This window comes from Corvus cornix, chromosome 24 (genome assembly GCF_000738735.6).
Source record: "Corvus cornix cornix isolate S_Up_H32 chromosome 24, ASM73873v5, whole genome shotgun sequence".
In the NCBI taxonomy this organism is placed as follows: domain Eukaryota; kingdom Metazoa; phylum Chordata; class Aves; order Passeriformes; family Corvidae; genus Corvus; species Corvus cornix.
Genome location: NC_046353.1, coordinates 6,313,548 through 6,334,456, shown reverse-complemented (window position 1 = coordinate 6,334,456; position 20,909 = coordinate 6,313,548). Strand labels below are relative to the sequence as shown.

The 20,909-nt window shown below is 47.4% G+C and overlaps 1 protein-coding gene across 1 annotated transcript in view; it reads left to right on the top strand.

The window, feature by feature from the left end:
• The window catches only part of ARHGAP32 (Rho GTPase activating protein 32), a 176,336-nt gene that overhangs the window by 103,084 nt on the left and 52,343 nt on the right, over nucleotides 1-20,909 (top strand). The window contains 4 exon segments of the mRNA XM_039565052.1: nucleotides 756-833; nucleotides 7,809-7,890; nucleotides 13,331-13,381; nucleotides 16,030-16,104. Coding sequence (XP_039420986.1) covers nucleotides 756-833; nucleotides 7,809-7,890; nucleotides 13,331-13,381; nucleotides 16,030-16,104 — 286 coding nt within the window.

The window sequence follows — 20,909 nt, the reverse complement described above, 5'->3', positions numbered from 1 at the left end:
TGTCTGCAAACTGGGGATTGTCTTTTCTGTAAAACACTTTGGGATCCATCAGTGTAAAATGTCTGGTGAAAGTTGGGCATTACTGGCACAAATTTTTGCCGTACCTGCCTGCAGTATTTATTTAGGTTCTGCCCCTTCTCATTTTCTGTAATAGAGGCCACACAGAGCTTGATTCAAACCAAGCCAAATTTAGTATTGATTATACTGATTTCCTTTTGAACTATTGCAGTATTACATTTTGATGGGAATGAGCAAAGCTTTAGAAAACCTGTCTGGTGTCCTTGGCCATTTTCCATCCCATTGCTTTAACACCACCTCTCCTCTGTTCATTTTGTAACCCTGGGCAGCTCATCTGGGGCAGGTTGTGAGCTACAGAGGCAGCTCTTCACTCTTTGCTGTGAGAGGGAACAAGGAGACACCTCAGTGCCTGCAGACACATGGACGGGGCAGGCAGTAAAAATCAGTTCAGCTACTTGAGAAGGTTTTCCCAAGTGTTTGGCACCGTCACTGCAACTTGACCAGAACCCTTCTGTACCCCTTGCCAGGGAGCCTGCCACTCTTTGGGCCCTTTTCCTTAGGAACAGCTGTATCCTGTGTGCTGGATAATCCAGGAGCTCTTCCACCTCCCAGCTTGGCTTTGCAAAGGCAGATGTGCAGCTGCTCCGGAGCTTTGCAGTTTTTTGCAGTGCTGAGACTGTGGTTATTGGAGGAGTGCTCTCCTCCTGGCTGTGACTGATGCTGTCAAACTTTTGCAGGTGGGGGACATTGTGTCTGTCATCGACATGCCACCAAAGGAGCTGACCTCATGGTGGAGAGGAAAACACGGCTTCCAGGTAGGCACCAGCACAGCCACGGCAGTGGGACTGGAGTGAAGGCAGGAGCCTCAGTGCTGTGTTCCTGGAGCTGCTGAGCCTGCTCAGGGTGGCTCAGGGGATGAGCAGGGTGTCCCTTCCTTGGTGTCAGGGGACTCCCCTGCTCTCTGGGCTGGGGCTGGAGCAGACACAGGGGCTCCACTGGAAGTTTCCTTCCTCCCTCACCATGGGAAGGAAGGAGGGCTGGCCGGGCCGGTGATGGACAGCTCGCCTGATGGCAGTGGAAGCTTGTGCTGCACCCCCTCCAAGGCAGCTGGCACTGTTACTCACATCATCCCCTTCCTTCCAGTGGCTAAAACCAGATCAGGCAGAACATAGAGAATTCAGAGAATTCCAGTGCTGCTGACTTGGGCAAGCCACCCATCCATGTCTGTGATTATTGTGTGGTGTTTTTATTGCTGGTCCCTGTAAATGTCACAGCACAGAGATGGAGACTGGGTTTTCAGAAGGTCCTAAGCACCTGGGGATCAGGTACCAAACCTTGGGTGTTGAAATGGCACTGTCCTTCCAAGGAGTTTTTAATCTGTAGTTTGCTTTTGCTGTTAGGAAATGTAAAAGCTTTAAAAGTCTCTATTAACCAAGCAAACTCCAGAGCCACTGGAGGCTGGGGGGACTGACTTGTGCCCTGTCTCACATTTCAGCTGCCTTCAGCCACAGGGATTTCCATCTGCAGCTGCTGTCTGTGAGTGGGTGGGATGAGGAGTTTGCTCTGCAGAGGCTCAGGATTGCCCAGACACTTGTGTAATTTGGCATGGAAAGTCTTCTCAAGCCTCCTCAGGTTCTCCCTGACAGACTTTCCCGTGCCAGACCCAGCCTGTGGCCCGGCTGCTGTCAATGCCCAGCAGTTGGATCTCCCAGTCCCAGCTGGATGCAGTGCAGTTACACCATCCCAGTGCTGGCTGCTCAGCCAGGGCACGTGAGACACAGCTTTTGTTGGTTTTGTGTCAGGTGTGGGAGTTCAGATGACATCTCATTTGTAAAATCAGAGCGGCATGGACATAGACTACCTGCTCTGAAATTTCATTTGTTTCTAGGGTCAACACACTGGTACTGCTTGAACAGACCTGTGATTCTGAGCTGTGTTGTGGCTTTGCTGGACTTGTGTTCTAATCTTAGAAGCCCTAAAGCTGTATTTGCTGTACTATCACAGAATCACAGAATGGCTTGGGGTGGAAGGGACCTTAGACATCAGTTCCAACCCTCGGTCAGTTAAATGCTGTAATACTGCTTGGAGTGATCAGCCTTTGCCATGTTTAACTTCCAAGTGAATCAGTAAAGCAAAACAAAGCTGCTCTGTGGTCTGTGCCTGAGTGTGGACACTTGCACAGGGTTTGGAATCCCTGTGTGGGATGCAGATCCCATTATTCAGTGTGGGCTCCCTGCTTGCCTTCGGGCTGGCTGACACTGGGGCCAGGTCTGAAGAACAGCACTGGTGATTAAAGGCACCAGGAGCAAGGCTGCCCATGTGCAGTTTGTCACAGCCTTGTGCCTCTCAGATCACAGCGATCCTGTTTCCCAGCATAAAAATATGGCGATGAGCAAACTGCCTGAAAAGTTTGCTTTTTCTGTGTACAGTCAGGCTTCTGAGCAGCTGCAGAAATATAGCACTATATTCTGGCTTGACAGAAAATTAGGGGTGGAATAATCTTGTGTCCTTAATTACAAGCAGGAATGGTCACAGTGTGAGCAGGTGACAGCCACACACACCACAGAGATGCAGCTCTGTGTTCCCACAGCTCCAGGAGCTGTGTTTGCTCAAAGTTCTAACCTGTGTGCTGAGTTTAAGGCTCGTGAGCTCTGAATGTGCAGAAAATGTACATTTCTTGATGGAATGAAGTCTTTTGATGATATGAGCAGTGGGAATTCAGAGAAAGGGAATTTATCTCTGGTGTAGCTGCACCAGATGTAGAGAGGAGTTACAGGCAGGAGTGTCCTTGATGGCTGCTCAAAAGGAGTGTGGAGGTGAAGAATGTTGTTACAGCAGTAGATGTAGGGATGGATGAAGCTGTGCAGCCTCTAAAGCATTTGTTAGAGGCAAACAGTTCTGTTCCTGTTTAGGAACATTGCAGTGATAGCAATCTGTTGATCCAGTCATTTGAGTTAATAAAATAAATCAACAGAGCCCCTCTTGGCAGATAGTTGTGATTCTGAGAGAAGATAGAAGGAGGAGGTCCTGCCACCAAACGTTTGGACAGTTTGTCCTGTTATTTCTCAGGTTTTTGCTTCATGTTAGGGAAGGAGCAGGGTTTTATCAACCAACCACAGCTTCCATTATAAATCATGAGCAAGAACAGGGAAAGAAATTCCTTGTTTCACTGAAAAGGGAAAAAATTACTTCTTGACTTAAAGGAACTCCCCTGTTTTTGTGCCTTCACTCCTGCCTGTGCTGCATCCCTTGAAATCACGGGAGGGCTGTGGTGAGGAACTGGAGGCAGCTCTGCAGATGTCAGCCAAAAATCAGCTCTGACAGGCTGCAAGCACCTGCAGCTTGGACTCAGCATGGGAGTCAGAGTGTTCCTGCCAGCAAGAGCTGTCCTTCAGGAGTGACTCGCTGGGTTTGTGTCTGTCACACCTCCCTGGCAGGGTCCTGTGCTCTCTGCATACCTGAGCTCCCACTGCACTGCACCACACCCAATTCTGGGCGAACAAAACATCCCACGAGGCTTCTTAGCATTTGCTCTGCTTAAAGTAAAATGATTTTTAAGACATTTTTCTTCAAGCCTTTTTCTCTTCCAGTGCCCTCTGTGTGAGTCAGTGCTTTCTCTGTAAGATTGTTACCTAAATTACAGCCACCTCCACATTAACAGCCTTCAACCCTCTTTGTTCTACTCTGCTTTTGCTTCATGCTTTGTCTTTTCAATCAGTAGCTCTGTGTCAGGGAGCTGAGTCATTGGGGACAGGCCCTTGTTTGATGCACCACTGCCTTTGGATGTCCTGACTTATTCTGGTTTTTGGGAATGGTTTCCTGAGGCGCAGAGCTGCCCCAAAACCTGCCCTGCTGGAGAAAAACCAGCGTGTGCAACCAGGGGGGACTGGGCTGATTTTAACTGATTGTGATACTGCAGCAGCTTGAACTGATTGTGGTACTGCAGGTCCCAGCTCCACAGAATCCCAGGATGGGTTGGGAGGAACCTTAGGGGTCATCCAGTGCCATGCCCTGCCATGGGCAGGGACACCTTCCACTGTCCCAGGCTGCTCCAAGCCCCATCCAGCCTGGCCTTGGACACTGCCAGGGATCCAGGGGCAGCCACAGCTGCTCTGGGCACCCTGTGCCAGGGCCTGCCCACCCTCCCAGGGAAGAAGTTATTCCCAATATCCCACCTAAATCCCCTCTAACCCTGCCCTCTGTCAGTGGGAAGCCATTCCCTGTGTCCTGTCCTTCCATCCCTTGTCCAGAGCCCCTCTCCAGCTCTCTGGTTTCCCAATGTGCTGCTGGCACACCAGTCAGGAATGGATAATCAACAAGTACCATCCTACACAGACATTTTGTTTTGTGAATAAAAGGAATCAAAATAGTTCTGATGTCCAGGTGTTCAGCTCTCTTTAACAAGAGCTCCGGATTTGAGCTCAAATCCCGTTCCTCCTGTTAGTGGTGCCCTGAAGTGGGAGAGCATTTCAGCAGGGGCTCCTTTGGGAACGAGGTGAGGGTGTCCTGCTCTCTGTGTAGTCACTTGGCAAAGACTCAGTGAAAATTCTCCCAAACAGGCCATAAAAAGTTGCAGTTTCCCTGTCAGGTTTTGCTAGACTGTCATCAGATTTAAAAAGAAAAGAGAAAACTTTTTGACTAAAATTGAACCCACACTTTGGATTATGTCAAACCCAAAGATCCAACCCAAATGTCTCAACCAATGTTTCATTTGCCATTTATGTTGCTGGTACTTCCTCATTTGTTTGAATTCCCTCCCTATACACTGAAAATTACCATTGTTACTCTGAGTTTTCCCCTTAAAGCCTCCTGTGTCCTCCAGTTTTAGCAGCCACTGGCATAGAAGTGAAAAGATAAAGCTGTAGTAGGTGTTGCAGAACAGTTGTCATGCACCAGCAGCCTGTGCCTTCCTCCTCTGCTGAAGGTGTGTAGTGTGTATTTAACCTTTAGATGACCTTGTATTTATCTAAATATGTACTGCCCTGGCTATTCATTTTCCTACATTGCCAAATCCTTTAATCCTGGCTCAAAGCTCTAATAGTGCCTTGCTACATCTGTTGAGATTAACTCCTGGACTAAGCTCATTTATTTATACAAAAACATGGAAAACTTCCCATGGGAGGAGAAGCAGCATCTCTTAAGTGGGTGGGAATGAGGCACAAGATGTGGGTTATAACCCTGATGAGGATCTCCTGGGGATCTTGCAAGAAAAGTTGGAATAAGTAAGTCAGAAAATGTAATTAATTTCTAGCAGTGAGTTAACGCCAGGGAGCCAGCACAATTCTTTGCCTCTAGAAAGTCCATGGTGATTATTGGTGTGAACATGGCAAAAGTGATACATGGACAGCAGGTAGAATGTTTGATTTGGGAAAGTTCTGGGATATCTGGAAGCAGTGACATAACCATCCAGGGTCCTTCATTTCTGAATTCCTGGTTAGTGTGTTGTACAGTGCACGCAGGAGCAGGAGAAATATTGTGTTAACAGTCAAAGCCAAATGAGTTTTGATTACATGTGCAGCATTTGACTGAGTGTCCAACAGTGTGGGGTTTGGGGCTGGATTTAGATCCAGATTTAGATGATTAATGGAAGGTTGAGGTCCCAGGACTTCAGGTTTCTTTACACATCTCAGGCACAGACAATGTGGGCAATTACTGAGAATGAAAGAAACTTCATCACTCCAGCTGTGCAGTTTCCCAGATGATGTCTGTGTGGTGGGCTGAGACTTTCCCTGGATCTGTGCATTTTTCCTATTTTAAAAACTGCCTCCTGTATCTCTCATGTAGGAAGGGTCCAGCAGAGACTCTCAGCTACAGTAAAGTGTTAAAGCTGGGGCTGTTCAGCCTGGGGAAGAAAAGAGAGGGTTGTGTGGAGACCTCAGAGCAACTTCCAGTGTCTGGAGGGGCTATGAGGAGGGTGGAGAGGGACTTTGCATCAGGAACTGGAGTGACTGGACAAGGGGGAATGGTTCAAAATGAAAAAAAGGGAAATTTAGGTTGGATATAAGGAAGAAATTCTTCCCTGTGAGGGTGGGCAGGCCCTGGCACAGGGTTCCCAGAGCAGCTGTGGCTGCCTCTGGATCCCTGGCAGTGCCCAAGGCCAGGCTGGATGGGGCTTGGAGCAGCCTGGGATAGTGGAAGGTGTCCCTAAAGTCCCTTCCAACCCAAACCATTCTGGGATTCCATGATTTAAATCCATGAAATATATTTTGTTCAAATACCAGCACTTCTGTGTCAGTGTCACTCAGCCTGTTCCCAGCAGAGCAGATCCCTGAGCCGTGAGCTGCCGGAGGAAGGGCCTCTGGATGTGATGCTGCTGTTCATGCTCGTTTTCTCGTGTTAATTGGCTCATTTCTGTCTGCAAACTGCACATAAATCCCCACTGCATTCCATAACTCCAGGATACCGTGTCCTTGCAGGCCTCCCAGCTGAGGGAGTGGCTGGTGCAGCCATACCTTGTGTTGGGTTTGGGGTGGGTTCTGTGAGTCACTTGTGATGCCCAGGCCAGTCCCAGTTCCAGGGAAGCCCAGCTCAGAGCCCGAGTTCTGCTGGCCCAGAGTGCTGCTCCTGCAGAGTCTTAAAACAATTGTATTTCAAGTGTGTGGCATTCAGCTTGTCCTTGTGCTTGGGCAGAACACTGCCCTGCTGGATGTTGGGGCTGTGGAAGAGGAAGGTGTCTGCTCTGATGACTGTTGCTTCCTTTGGGGAATTTGGAATAACTTCAGTCTGGAGTGTTTGCCAGGACACCCCACACATGGCACTGCCACTGAGCTGCTGGGAGGTTGGTGGGTGAAAATCAGCTTGGAGTAGGAAGGAGATCAATCTTTTTCCGTGGAGACAAAAGGGAATTGGGGAAGATGAATTAATAGAGGAGAGGCTGTCTGCCAGGTTTGGTGCTGACTGCCCTGTGCCTCCAGAGAATTTCATGGATGTTCCAACATGACTGGCACAGTCCTGGCTGAGCTCGGGGCCCATCCTCTGGCTCTTTGCCTCATGTTCCTGTGGTGTTTGATCAGCCTGGGGCTGCCTGCGGTGCCTTGGTGCTTCCAGCTGTCCCAGTCACAGGCCTGGCATGGGACAGGGAATCCTGCCCTGCCTTAGGTGAGGAGTCTGGGAAGGGTGGTGGTGCCTGAGTTACATCTCACAGGACAGGAGCTGTGCTGGGTGAGGAACATGGAGAAAAGGTGTGGAAAGATGGACCAAGGATTAAAGTTACCAAAGCTCTGCTCTGGTTTGACTTTCACCTGGGATGAGAGTGAGAAGGAAAATGCTGGGAAATAATAGAGAAGTTAGGGATGCAGAGAGGTGCCAAACTCCTCTCTGGTCACAGCTTAACCTGAATCCTCGAGCAGGGAAAGGGAAATAATTTCACTTCTCCCCAGATACAGTGGCCCTTGAGTGGCATGGCAATGTCTGCAGGCACATGCTACTCCAAGAAAACATTAGGATCCTTCCCATAGCCTTTAACCCTTATTCTGGTTTAGAGAGACTCTCCAGCATTTCTGCCTTTGAGGGGCTGCAGGGAGAAATGCTGAATTAAAGGTCACTGCAGGGACACTGCAAATTAACATTTAAAGTTATTCACTGCAGGATCTTGCAGTGCCTTGGGCTCTCAGATTGTTCTCTCTCGGGGTGCTGGCAGCAGAGCAGAACCTGCAGTTGTCAGTGTTTTGACTGCTGGTCATTTGATGCTGGATAATGTCGGGGAGCATCAGGCAAGGGGAGTTGAGGGGAGATGTTGCTTGAGCAGTTCAGATCATAACACTCAGTTTTGTCCTTCTGTTTTACTCCAGGTTGGATTCTTTCCCAGTGAATGTGTTGAACTCATCAACGACAAAGTCCCTCAGTCCGTGACCAATTCGGTGCCAAAACCAGGTGTGTAAATCAGCTTTTTTTGATGCAGTGAACTGGACTGGAGTTCTCTTTGTGTGTTCCATGTCTAATACCTCCTTCACATTGTCATGAGTGTTGATCATCCCCTGCACATCCTCATTCCCCTCTCTGTGTGTCGATCACCCACACGTTGCCGCTTTCTGGGGAGTTCCCACTGTTGAATGTCTTTCACTTGCTGTACAGACTTGGATCCATGTCTCTCTCCTGCCTGACTTGAAGGATTTTAAGCTTTGTAAGAATTTAACATACTTTGAGCAGTCTGTCATGAGAGATTCCATGAAATATCCCAGTTCTGAGTGGTCAGGGAGTGTTGCATGTCAGGGTTTTCTATACAGAACATAGATGAGCAGGAATGTTGGTGCTGATCAGATGGAATAGATCACCTTGGTACTGGAAGGTTCTCTCTGTTTGAGGATGGATGGAGGAAGTTGGATGTAACAGAATTGGAATGCTGATGTGCTCTGGGTACATGGCTCCATCTGCTTCCTCCTGCCTTCTGGACAGTTCTGTATTGTAGGAAAAACAGGCAAATACATCCAAAGTTCTGCTGAGGGAAGGAAAAACAGATAGAGAATGGGATTTTGGATCTGAGTCTACTGTCAACCTTCCCATCCCTTCAGTGTTCTCTGGAAGTGATTGGCATTAGGTGTTCTGGCATAACTGAAATCTCTGCAAAATTTACTGGTGGGGAAACTGAAATTTTTAAAAAATACCTCTATATTCATATAGATAAAGATATTTCTGTGTATCTTTACTATCGAGGAGAACTTCGAATGTGCTGTTCTTCCTTAAAATGTTAAGCAGCTGGGAAGTGGAGTTGGTGTTGAACTGGTATTCTTTTCATCCCTCTTCTCTATTTTAATGATGTTCCTTATCTTGGCAGATTGCTGACTTGATACTTTAAAACAAATAGATGTGATTCAAAAGCTTGGCTTTTACCAAAGGAAACAACAGCATTTATCAGCTCAGAGCTTGGGAGTTTGGTGGAAAGTCATGGATAGCCCAAGCTGTGAGTGCTCTGCAGGGATCTGTGTGCTTTGGAGAGCTGGCAGGGCAGGGCAGGGCAGGGCAGGGGTGTCCTCAGCCACTGGTGTCCGCAGCCTGTGACATTCCTGGCAATATGCATTTGGTGGAATCAGAGGCACAGAGATGAGCATTCCCTGCATCCAGGATCTGCCTGTGCCCGGTCACTGCTCCATCAGCTAAAGCAGGAAAGGCAACTTCCAGCCTATACCCAAGCAAATGTTTGTTAAACATGACTCAGGCAGTTCAGTGTCCTGAGCTGCTGGGGAGCAGTGCCTTGCTCTGCTTTAGGGGAGATAATGGAGCAGAAGGGATGAATAGATTCCTTTTGGCTTTAACAACACACTGGGGGGTGCATTTCCCCTCAGCCCTGGAAAGTGTTTGGTATAAAGTTGACACCACAAGCCCACGTCCCATGAAAAGTGATAAGTTGGAAGATACTGCCAAGTCACAAGGGTGTCCCCTGACCTTCCCTGATGGCTGTTCTGTGGGTACATTAAATGTGGGTACATTAAAAGGCTCCTCGAGGAGAGCACTAATGAGCTTCGAGGTGTAAGGAGTGGTGCAGCTGATTCTGCCATCCTGCCCCTCCTCTGCACGCAGCATTCCTGCTGCCACTCCTTTGGTGCCCTGTTTGTGCACCTTGGGAAGTGACAGCACTTGATGTTGACAGGAGTCTGGGAGTCCTTCCTTGGACACTACAAAAGCTGGCTGGAGCAGGAGTCAGGGAGGAGGTTCCTGTGGTTAAGGAATGTTGGATGGGTGCAGGAGGACTCCGGGAACTCTCTGCCTGTGTGAGCTGGGTGAGAGGAGGAAGGCAGGAAGGAGTTCCAGGTCCAGCACAGCCCAGGGGGGTGGCACGGGGCAGGACTGAGGTGCTGGAGCACCCCGGGTGCTGCCAAATGGGAAACTGGATGTCCCCAAGGGCATCCTGCAGGGCTCACTGGGAATGGCATTGCCAGGATAATGCACTTTCCTCGCCCATATTCCTGCACTTTGTGTTTCCCAGTCCATGCCTTACGCACACAGGGTATTTCTCATGCACGTAAATACCCACATTAATTACTTTTCTCCCTCTACCTGTATTTAAAACACTAGTTTGGCTTTCCCCAGGGAATGGAGACTTTCCTAAAAATCTCATTTGGAGCTGTTGTCCTCACTTGACATCAGCAGGGTATTTCATCCTGAATTAATGTGAAGTTTTAGATTTGGCCTTGATGAGCTGCACTTATCAACAGGCCAACTTTAATTTCTTTAATCAAAATAGAATGTGTGGAGCATCCAGGATATTGTGTATGTGCAGAGTAAAGCTCTTTGCTACGAAGGAATTTCCAAACACAGAACTCCTCGTGCTGCTTAGTTGTCCCTGGATTTGGCTGGGCTGAGGAACCTGATGAAAAGCAGATGGAAAGCAGGGAACTTCCTGCCCTGGGTTTCTATTATGATTTATAATTAGAGGGTTTGATGTGCACAAGGGATGGGGACAGCATTTTAATGGAGCCATAAAATATTGCAGTGGTCTCTAATGCAGAGCAGTGAGTGCAGTTCCACGGAGATGAAACACGGGGAGGGGCAGAGCAGGGTTGGGATTGAGGGCAAACTCTGCTTTTGGAAACAACATTTTCATGGACTGTGGCAGGACGTGCTTTGTACCAGCAGTGATGGAGCCAGGGCCTGGGATAAGGGATGGAAAATGGGCCATACAGAAAAACTGGCCTTTGTATTCAGTTCTGAACAGGCAGAGTGATATGAAAGAATGTCAATTTTGCCCCAAGTCACCTCTCAAATTTATTTGAGAATGAAGTTTGGAGTCAGGAGGTTTTGGAAAGGTACCTGTTGGAGAGGTATTTTCCCTCCTATGTTGGACTAAGCCTGTGCCCTCTTTTTTTTCATGTTCAGTCCTGTAAGAAAATGCTTTTTTTTTTTTCCAGCTGGAATGTATATGCTTTCCTGACTGTTTCTATTTATGTAAAAAACCTTGTGAAGATCTAGGAAGGTTCTTTGGGCTCATCAAATCCCACATTTCTTGAGCACTTTCCTTTTCTCTAAATTCTCCCAGTATTCTTAGTGGGATACAATAATGATAATTTTTTACCCTAAAATATTATATTGAATTGATATCTAATATTCGTAGTTAATATTATCAATTTAGCTGAATTTCAGTGCCAGAATAGGTGGAATCAGCTCATATTCATGAGGATTTTTAGAGCTCCAGGAAAAAGGCTGCATTTGAATTTCAGATATTGAGAGAGAAGTGAACCTTTTCAATATTCAGTGCTGCTCAGAAGCAAAGGTGTGAATAGCTGCTCTGGATTTTCCTTCTAAGTTAACATTTGGGAATTGCCTGTACATCGTGGCTGTGCTGACTCTTCTCATTCTCCTCTGTCCATCTCTTTTTTTGGGAACAGTGTGTTAATGTCCATGTGTTCATGTTGTCCCCACTCATCAGTCACAGGCAGTGTCTCAGCTCTCTCTTTCAGTCCCTTCTTCCTCATAATTGTGGATATTCATAGTTTAGCAATATTTTAACCCACATCTCACACCTTACCTCGTACCTGCAGTTTGTTTTTGTCTTTTCCTAACAAGCAGCATCTTTCTGTGGCCCAACTTCACTGCAATGGCCTTGGCAGGGTCATTTTGGGGAAGGTTTTAGGCTTGGTCTTTGCTGGGGAGCAGCTGCTTTCAGTGGGGAAACACAGAATTAAGCTGCAGTTTGCAGGGGGACAATTAGAGCTGAAGAGAAGAAATGGGGGATAAGAAGGTAATGTTTCACTTTTTTTTCCTGCCCCCAAAATAAGCATTTTTAAAGCCTCAGGAGTCATTCTCACCAGTTCCTCATTTAGGACAAAGAATGAATAACCCAGCTCTGCCCAACTTTGTGGAGGAGTTTTCAAATTCCTGTCTCATCCATTTAATTTAGATTTGCCAGGTGAAGGTGCTCTTATGATACACAACATTAAAAGGAGCCCTGTCAGTATTACAAGCTGTTGTGAATGACTAATTTTCTTTTTAAAACATCAATAACAGATTGATCTGGGTCAGCACACTCGATAGGAATAATCCACTGAAATTTAGCTCTGGATCAGGCAATGGGCTCTGCCCTGACCTCCTGCAGGCTCTGCTCAGTGCTGGAGGAATTTCTTTTAACTGCAAAAATGCAAATTGAGACACATTCACTGAGTTAGAGCTGTTGCAATCACAAGGCCGTGCCTGGTTTGAAACAGGCTCATTTCTAATCCCTGGATAAAAAAGATTGTGGTCAGTTTTTCATTTTAGTAAAAATCAAGAAGAAGAAAGTGCAAATAGAGCTTAAATTCTGCAGATGCCTGGGCTGAGCAGCCATTTGACACTGATTAGAGCATCATGTCTTAATTAGTGCTTTTATAAAGAAAACAGGGGAAGTGAGAGTGTACATAATTAGTACCAGTCTTGTTAATCTTAAGTAAACAAAGCAGTTGTTTAGTGTTCCATGCCACTGTCTCATTAAAGCTGAATGAAATGGAAATGTGCTGAGCCAAGGCAGGGATCCATTTCCAGGGGGGAAGCAGAGAGGGCATGAGCACCCAGAGCTGCCCAGGCTGCCAGCTCGAGCTCCTGAGGGGACAGGAACTGCTCACAGCCCTGCCAGGCCTCGGGACCAAATCCTGCAGGGAATCCTGATCCCTTGGGCAGAGCTGGGCATGGACACGGGGATTGCAGGAGGAAAGGCCAACAGTGGGAGTGTGGAAACTCACTTCAGCAGAGTCCGTGTCCATGTCTGTGAGGGGAATTTCCCAGGCTCTGGGATTCAGGCAGCAGAGACCCCAGCAGGTCCGTGCCAGCCTGCTCGTGGAATTGTTGGGCTGGGAAAGTCCCGCTGTTCCCCAGCACTGCCACGTTCACCTGCAGACCGTGTCCCCACATCCACCCACTGTCCTGGGCCCTGCCATGCAGAGCATGGGGCTGGGGCAGGGCTGGGCCTGCCTCCTCTGCAGCTCAAGGTTTTCAGGAAGGACACAGCAGCAAAACACGAGACTGAGACAGTAACTCTGCTTTTTGCCTAAGTGCAGCTTCTGCTGTAGCACCAGTGGAAATGCAGGGAAATTCAAAGTGTAACAAAATTCAATATGTAACAAGCCCCGTGCTGTTGGGCAGGACAGGGATGCACCTTGTGCTGAAAGGTCAAACATGCAAAACATTGGGGTTTTTTTGAGCTGGGACACAGGGTGGGAATTCCTGGATCCTACTGAATTTCCCAAGTGTTTAGCACCAAACAACCTGAAGGATTGGGTGTGTTGCATTGTGCTGTTCATAGCCCAGCCGAGCTTTGTGTGAAATGAGCCCGTTTTCAGTGGGAGCATGTTTTAACCAGCTGCTTTTTGTTTTGTTTTTTCCCATTTTTTTATTTCTCCCTTCCCAGTCTCCCCTGCCCATGGAGCCCGTCCAGCGTCCTGGAGCTACTTCCCCCCTTGTACGTTTTCACTTATTCCTTTGTCTTCTCCTTTCATTCTTGCCTCGTTTCTCTGTTTCCTTTTTCTTTCCTTCTTCTTCTGTACATGTGGCTCAGGAGCAGTGATGCCCTGAAGGATATTTAGGGAAACCAAAACAAACCTGTGTTCTAAGGTGCTTTTTTAAAAGATATTTGGACTTAAAATAATACAGCAGGGAAAGAACAAAGCTGGTTATAGCTCTTTTCTGGGGGTGATAGAATAATTTTGAACCCATAAAAAGATTGAAGAGATTAAAAAGAAAGAAATTAAGTGCCAGATGGCCAAGTATGAATGTCAGTGTGAAGGAAAGAGAAGGTAAAAATGGCTGATGGGGAGGAATTAAACATAGTTCTCTGAGTTTGTTAGAACATGACAACCTTCAGAAGCCAAAATTCCCTTTTTTTTTTTTTTATGAGGGAATGATGTTTGTGCTTAACATCTGACAATGCCCAAAGTGAACTTGTGGCTTGTTTATTCAGAGTCCTGCTTCACGTTGCCGTGGTCTTTTTTCGATCCTGCTGGTGCTGGTCTAAACCTCACAGCAATAACCTGGTGTCAGTAAAACCTGGGACTGGTCATGTAGATTTATCATTTTTTACAGCAAATGTCTCACTTGCACAAATTGGCTCCCCCTGGGATGTTGTTTGGATCCCCTAAGTCAGTCTGAAAGCTGGATATGCAAATACTGTAGAGAGATAATTATAAAATCTACAATATTCATGTATATATAGACAGATAAATCCTTTATGCACACACCCACTGCCAGCTGCTGGCACAGACACTGTGCTGCTGTGCCTGGAATGTGGGGAAGTGCTTCCCATTCCCAGGGCTCCTTCCAGAGGGACAGAAAACCTGTTCCTGGTGTGAAGATTTGATTTCCTGAGCACCTTCCTGAGCACATGCCAACATGATTAGATCCCTCCAGGCAGAAGGAGACTCCAGAGGGGGAGAACAGGGTTTGTGTTTGGGATATATCATGGAGAGTGAGGTGAGGCTTCTTCCACTGCACATATCCAAACCCACAGGAGCCAGGGAATACTGAAACTGGGAGGGAGGTTTTAAGAATGGGGGCAGAATTTATTGCTATGACTGGCCATGTCCACTGATAAATAACGTGACAGAAAATTTGGGAGGAATCAGAATAGTGAATCTTGTAAGATCCAGGGAGTTCCCTTTGGGCACACAAATATGGGGAAAAGATTTTTCTTAATGTTTTTCCATTTGTAGAGTCAAGTTCCTTGGATCCCTGAGCCCTTCAGAGATGCAATTCCTGCCAAGGAGCAGCAGCAGTTAAATTCAGATAACACAGGCAGGCTTTAGCCTGTCTATTTTATCAGGCAGGCTTTTTTATTAGGTTTCTAACACAAAAACAAGGGATGGCCACATTTCTGGTTATTTAATGTGAGTGGTCAGTGTTGAGTCCCCTTCCTCTCTCAGCTGTGAGAAGGAAGATTCTGACAACAGAACAGCTCCAATATTTTTGCTCAGAGCTATGAGGCTTATTAGTGGTTCTGCTTGTTTTTCCTGTGAAATTAATTCCTTGTGACAGCTCTGTCCTTTGTGAGTCATGGAATTGCCACAGAGATGGGAAACTTGGCTGTGGCTGCTCTGAGAGCACCACTGGAGAGCTGGGAAACCACATCCTCCCATGGCTGAGCACTCCTAGGCTCTGGGGCTGGGTTATGATATTCCTGTGTCCCACAGATCATGGCTGCATGACTTCTGCTGCCAGGAATTTAGGAATAGTTGTGCTTTTTAAGTGTGGCGGATTTGAGGTCCTGTTCAGGTTTTGCTGGTGCAAAGGGGAAGTTCCTTTCTGGGCTCATTGAGGGACAGAAGTTCTTTTTTGGACTCAGATAAACGAGCTGAGCTCTGGACAGGGAGGCAGGGGCTGGAAGAGGGTTTTGTAACTGGGACAAAGTGCCCCTGACCACAAGCCCAAAATCTTTGGCTTCCCAGCCACAGCAAAAGCTGTTCCTGTGCAAGCTGTTCTGTGTTGAACATCACTCATTTCTCCTCTCCATGTGCCAACCCAAACTGACATCTATTTTATAGAATTTTTAATACTCTTTTTACAGTGAAAACTCTGCTTAGGGTGGTCTGTGCACAGCATCCCAGAATCCCAGACTGGTTTGGGTTGGAAGGGAGCCTAAAGATCATCTGGTTCCACCCCCTGCCGTGTGCAGGGACTGGAATTGGGAACTGGCCTGCACACACTGTGCTCTCTCCTGAGCCAGCTCCAAGCCCAGTTGTTCAGGCACCAGCAGCATCCACTCCATCCCCAGCAGCTCAGTTTTCCAGGGATTTGGGTGTTCACTCAGCTTAGTCCAGCTCACCTCATGGTTTTTGCTGTTCACGCTGTGAGCTCAGTGGATCCCCTCCCTCCCACTCCTTTTTGCACACAGACATTGCTGGGGAAGAACAATTCAGGCCTAGAACAGCCCAGAGAAGCCCCAGCTCTGCATGCTCAGCACTGAACTCTGGATTTCTCCAGCTCTGTCTCTCTAACTGCTGTCTCTCCACGTTGAATTGTTGGACTCCTGCAGTCCCTCCAGGAGATATTTTAACTTTGTCCTCTCTCTTGCCCTCTGTCTGTCCCTCTGCCCCCTGCCCTGATCCTGATTATCAGACTTGGAGATGGATAGTGTAAAACCAGGCTCTGCATTTGTTACCGAGGCTCTGAACCAGTCCCACCTGAGCTCAGGTAGAGCCTGTTCTGTGCTACCCTAACCACATCTAACCCTGTCTGTGGTAGCAATAACCACTCACTAACCCTGCTTGCTGGCAGAACCTAGCTGTAGTGTAATAAATGGTGAAATAGAGAATTAGTAATTTTTTTTAGTATTAAAAAGCTGTTGGGTAGAAAAGCCAGTGCCTGGTTCTGAGAACCCACCTTCTCAGGGGCAGATTTTCTTCAAGTGATTTCCAGACCCAGTGAGTGAATCCAAATCTTCAGGTGATGCTCAGCACACCTGGGCCTTGCCTTGTGCACACCCTGCAGTATCAGCAGCCATGTGGGTGGTAGTCTGTGTATCAGAAATCAGCTTCTTCTCCCCCCCAGCTGCTGCATCTCTAAATATAAAGTGTTCTTCTTTTCCCAGCCTTTCAGTTTGAGCCTCACTATCCGAAGGGTTTGCCAAACCCTCTGTGACCACGCTCTGGAGGGAAGAGCTTGCTTGAATAAGAGAGGGAAGAAATGTGGTTAAATATATAGTTTTATGGCAATGGAAACAGCCCTCCTGTGTGCCCAGTGCACAGTGAGAGCAGAAAACAACTGTGTTGTGTTGTCATTGCCATGACAACATGGCTGTCACTATCAGAACTGGCATTAGGTGAAATTAAAGTGTTCCAGTGGAACTGAGGAGCTGAGATGTGTCCCTGGTACATTTTATGTAATTAAACATTTAATCCTCAGTTATTGAGAGGTATTTGACAACAGACATTTCAATTGATTTGCTTTTTGTGTTAAATCATACCTGGACTTTGTTTCTCTGGATCTCCTAAGTGCTTGGAAAGAGAATGTCAGTGGGATTTTAGGGGAGGCAGAGCAGCAATGTGTGGGAGCTTTATTTCTAGGCAGGGCTTCGCACCAAGGCACATGGCAGAGTTCTTGCACAGGCTTCTGACAGTGTTGTCCCCCGTGTCCCTCTGTTTCACCCAGTCCCTTGGGATTGGGGTTGAACTGTACCTTCCTAGAGGTCATCCCAAGCTGTTCCTTGGGTTAAACGAACAGGTTATTATTGGATATTTGATATCAAAGCAATGCTGATAAATGCAGCCAGTCAGAGCTCATTTGAGTCCTGCTGTCCACAAAACCATGGAATCAGGAATACCCTGAGCTGGACCCACAAGGATCAGCCAGTTCTACCCCTGGCCCTGCACAGACACCCCAAACTCTCACCCTGTGCCTGAAAGCATTGTCCAAATGCTCCTGGAGCTCTGGCAGCTGTGGGGCTGTGCCCATTCCAGGGGGAGGAAGAATCTTTTCCTGACACCCACTGGTAGAACATTTCAGTTCATGAAGGAGCCACTGCTTGTGCAGTTCAGTGACTGAAGTGCTTGGTAGGTGCCAGGCATCTCTTCTAATTGTATTTGAACTGATTGCAAAGCTTCTTGTGGTTTAGGTGTAAAGCTCTGCCTCTGCTGCAAGCCTTGTCTGGATTCCCATTGTACCTTCTCCGGTCACCAAAGGAGGATTTATTTTTAAACTAGGCTTTAGGGCTTTATTTCACTGCCATCAGAAGTGCTGGATGCTTGCTTTGAAAAAAATAGTATTATTTTGCTGGTAGTTTGGCTCTTGGATACATTAAGAATGTCAAACTTCACCTTCCGTAAATGTGTTGCATTGCTGGATTTCAGTGCAGTGCGCTCTGGAAAGTGCTTATTTACCCTGAATTGCTCCAGTAATTACCTGGCTTTAGGAGAAGGGGATTTATTGCAGGGACTGCCCAGGACTGTAAGACTGTTTAGTCTTTTTAGGTCTTGAAATTTGTAGCGCAGACCAGAACTGCAGCAGCATTTTGCTGAGTTTCTCATTTCCTTGGAGTCTTTTTCTCTTTGCTATCCCTCCCTTGTTTTAAGCAATTTGTCTTTTGTTCCTTCCCATTTTTTGGCAGAAATAGAAAGGGATGAGAGCTGTGGGCTGATCTGTGGAAGTGCTGCTAAATAGAGGATTCATCTGGTCCTCTCTGAAATTTGCACCATAAAATCTGTGATTCTGCTGGAAAAGTAGGAGTTGGAGAGAACAGCTCCCTGAGCCTATGTGCTGGGGACAGACATGGCAAAAATTCTGTGTTCCCTGGGCAAGCAGGGATGGGATGTAGGAGCATCCCAAAAGCAGCAGCAGCAGCATCTGTCCTGCCTGGGATGAAGAATCACTCACAGCCCTCTCTGGGGGACTGGATTTGGAGAAAGTCCCGCTGTGTTTCAGCCAGCCAGGCAGCACCAAGTGTGTTGTTCTGCTTTTCCAGCAGTAGTTTGGGAGAAGAAACCAGCAGGGCTCTGGATCTGGGTCTGCTGCTCCATTCCCCCTTCCCCTACAGGGCACAGGATGCCCTTGGCATTCCATGGAAGTGCAGCATTCCCAGGACCAGCTGTGCAGCTGAAGCTCTGAATGATCTTCTCAATGTCCCATTTCCCTTTTGCAAGGGGCCAGGGTTTGGATGTTCCTCTAGACCTGCATGAAAATCCACCTGAGGAGTCTCCATAATGTACCATGGTAAGAGTTGCAGGTACACAGGATGGCAGGGAATTGCAGTTTTGGGAATTCTTCACCAAACTGGGATGAGCAGTGGATTTAAAAGGAGCAGTTTTAGAGTTAAAAAGTGTCAGATATTCTTTCTGCACCCTCTGCCTATGGGGACGTTTTTATTTGCAACTTGCTTTTGCCTTTTGCCTTCAGTGGCAAATCTGAAACACTTTTCCTGTCTACCTAAACAAAATCTCTAAACCTTGGCTAACTCCAAGGTGAGAGACGAGAAGAAATTGTATTTCACGAAGTTCCTGAGGATGCAGAGCATTAGGGAGTCAATGTATTTTTTCTTCCTCTGTAATCCTTTAATCCTTGAACAGTGCAGGTGCTTCTGACAATGGCAGTGAGACCCAGGAGTGCACTTTGGCAGTGCTTTATGAACACCCCTGGCTGTTCCTTACCCCCACACTGAGGAGTTTTAGGTGATGGTGATGCAGTGTTTGCAGTGAGAACAAATCCATGTTTCTGTGACATTTCCTGGGTGCTATGGAAACTGTCTGGGTGGTTCTCAGGAACTTGTGAGTAAGTTGGTTGACATTTTCTTCAAGAGGCCTGGATTTGAAAGCCTGGAGTGGAAGAGCAGGATTTGGGAATTAGTGCTGTGTCTGGAGGGCCCAGGGGAAGCTGGAGCAGGGGTGGAGCAGCAGGAGCAGGGCAGGAGATCCATCCTTTGGAGAGAAGCTGGACTGAAACAAAAGGGACCTGCAGGCTCAGGGACCCAGGGGCAAGAGGAAGGTGCCCTTTGGTTCTGCTGTTTCATTTATATCTTTTTTTATTTTTTAGCTGAACTCAAATAGAGTTTTCTGATCTATGAAAGCCCTGCTCGAGCCCTCCCAGCCCTGAGGGGAGGGATCCTGTGTCTCCTCAGAATGTGCCATGAGTGCAAAGCCAGTGGTCCCAGGACAGCTGGTGGACACCAGTGTTGTCCTGTGGGGCCATCAGGTGCAGGCTGAACCTGGGGATGCTCCGGGGACCTTCTGCCTTCTCTGAACAATCCCAGTAAGGCACAGGTGGAGGTGTCAGTGAATGAGCCTCTGTGTCCAGCCCCCAAGCATTCAGGTTTTTCCATGGAATAGCTGAGTCTCCTGGAAGTATGGAAAAGATCCCACACAGAGCTGGCACAAAAAACCCCATCCCTGCCCACCACAACCCCCTGTCAGGGTCCAGGCTCCTGGCCTAGGAGCCCTTCAGTAGCTTTGGGGAGCAAGGGGAGCAGCAGAGCTCTGCCAGTTGAGGAGCATCCTCTGCTCCATCCCAGCTTATCCTGCATCCCCACGGGGAGGCACTGCTGGTGTAATTACAGCGCTGGAAATCAGCCTCCAGGCGCAGGGAAATGCCTGAACACCGGTAGAGGGAAGAGCCAGATTAATTCCTGTGTTCCCTACAGTGCAGTTTCTCCTTGTGTGTGGTCACCAAGGCTTTGGGAAGAAGCTGAGCCCATAAACAGCAGCTTCAGGCATCTCACATTTTGACAGGTAATTTTGTGGTGAGCCGTGGCCATGTTTCCTGGGGAATTTTAATTGGAAAATAAAAGGAACAAGCGTGGTGTGTGGATCTGTGCACAGTCTGTACACATCAGTTCATGAATAATTACAGAGATCTGTGTTCTGTGCAGGTAAGAAAGAGCTGTGTTGAAGTTTGTTATGGGAACATTCCCGGTGTTGGAGAGGCTGGATCCCTCCGAATGGGCAGAGTAGTGTGAAGCACAGCAGTGAAACTTGGCTGAGTGCAGGGTGTTGGAAGCACCAGTGTGCTTTAATGAGGCCACTTTCCTTTTCACTTGTTCTGTGCTGCTTTCTCACTCTGCCTGCTCTCCACTTACTCAGGTTGGGGGGGCTGTTATTTTTAAACAGGATGTTTTTTCCTTTCTCACAAGCTCTGTCAAAATGGGACTTAACTCTAATAATAGTTGGCTTGAGCAAAACTCTGCAGTTATGCTAAAAGCTCTGAAATCATGGCAAGAGGGAGTTTGTTCTGCTCTGCTTTTCCTCCTCTTTTCTCCTGAATAATTTTGTAAATTAGTGTGGGAGCCAGATTGCGACTTCAAAATACTTCAGGGCAGCTTTAACCATAGATGATGGCACAAAGCTCTGATCTGTTCCTGGCCTATGGATTTATCAAGGATTGTGCCAGTGCACAGCTCAACTCTCCCGTTAAAGCGTGGTCCTGGGAAGTTCACAAAGGCTGAGCAGCTACACCACCACCTCTCTGTGCATAAAGACTTAATAAATGGAATAGTTGGAATATTTTTCTTGCAG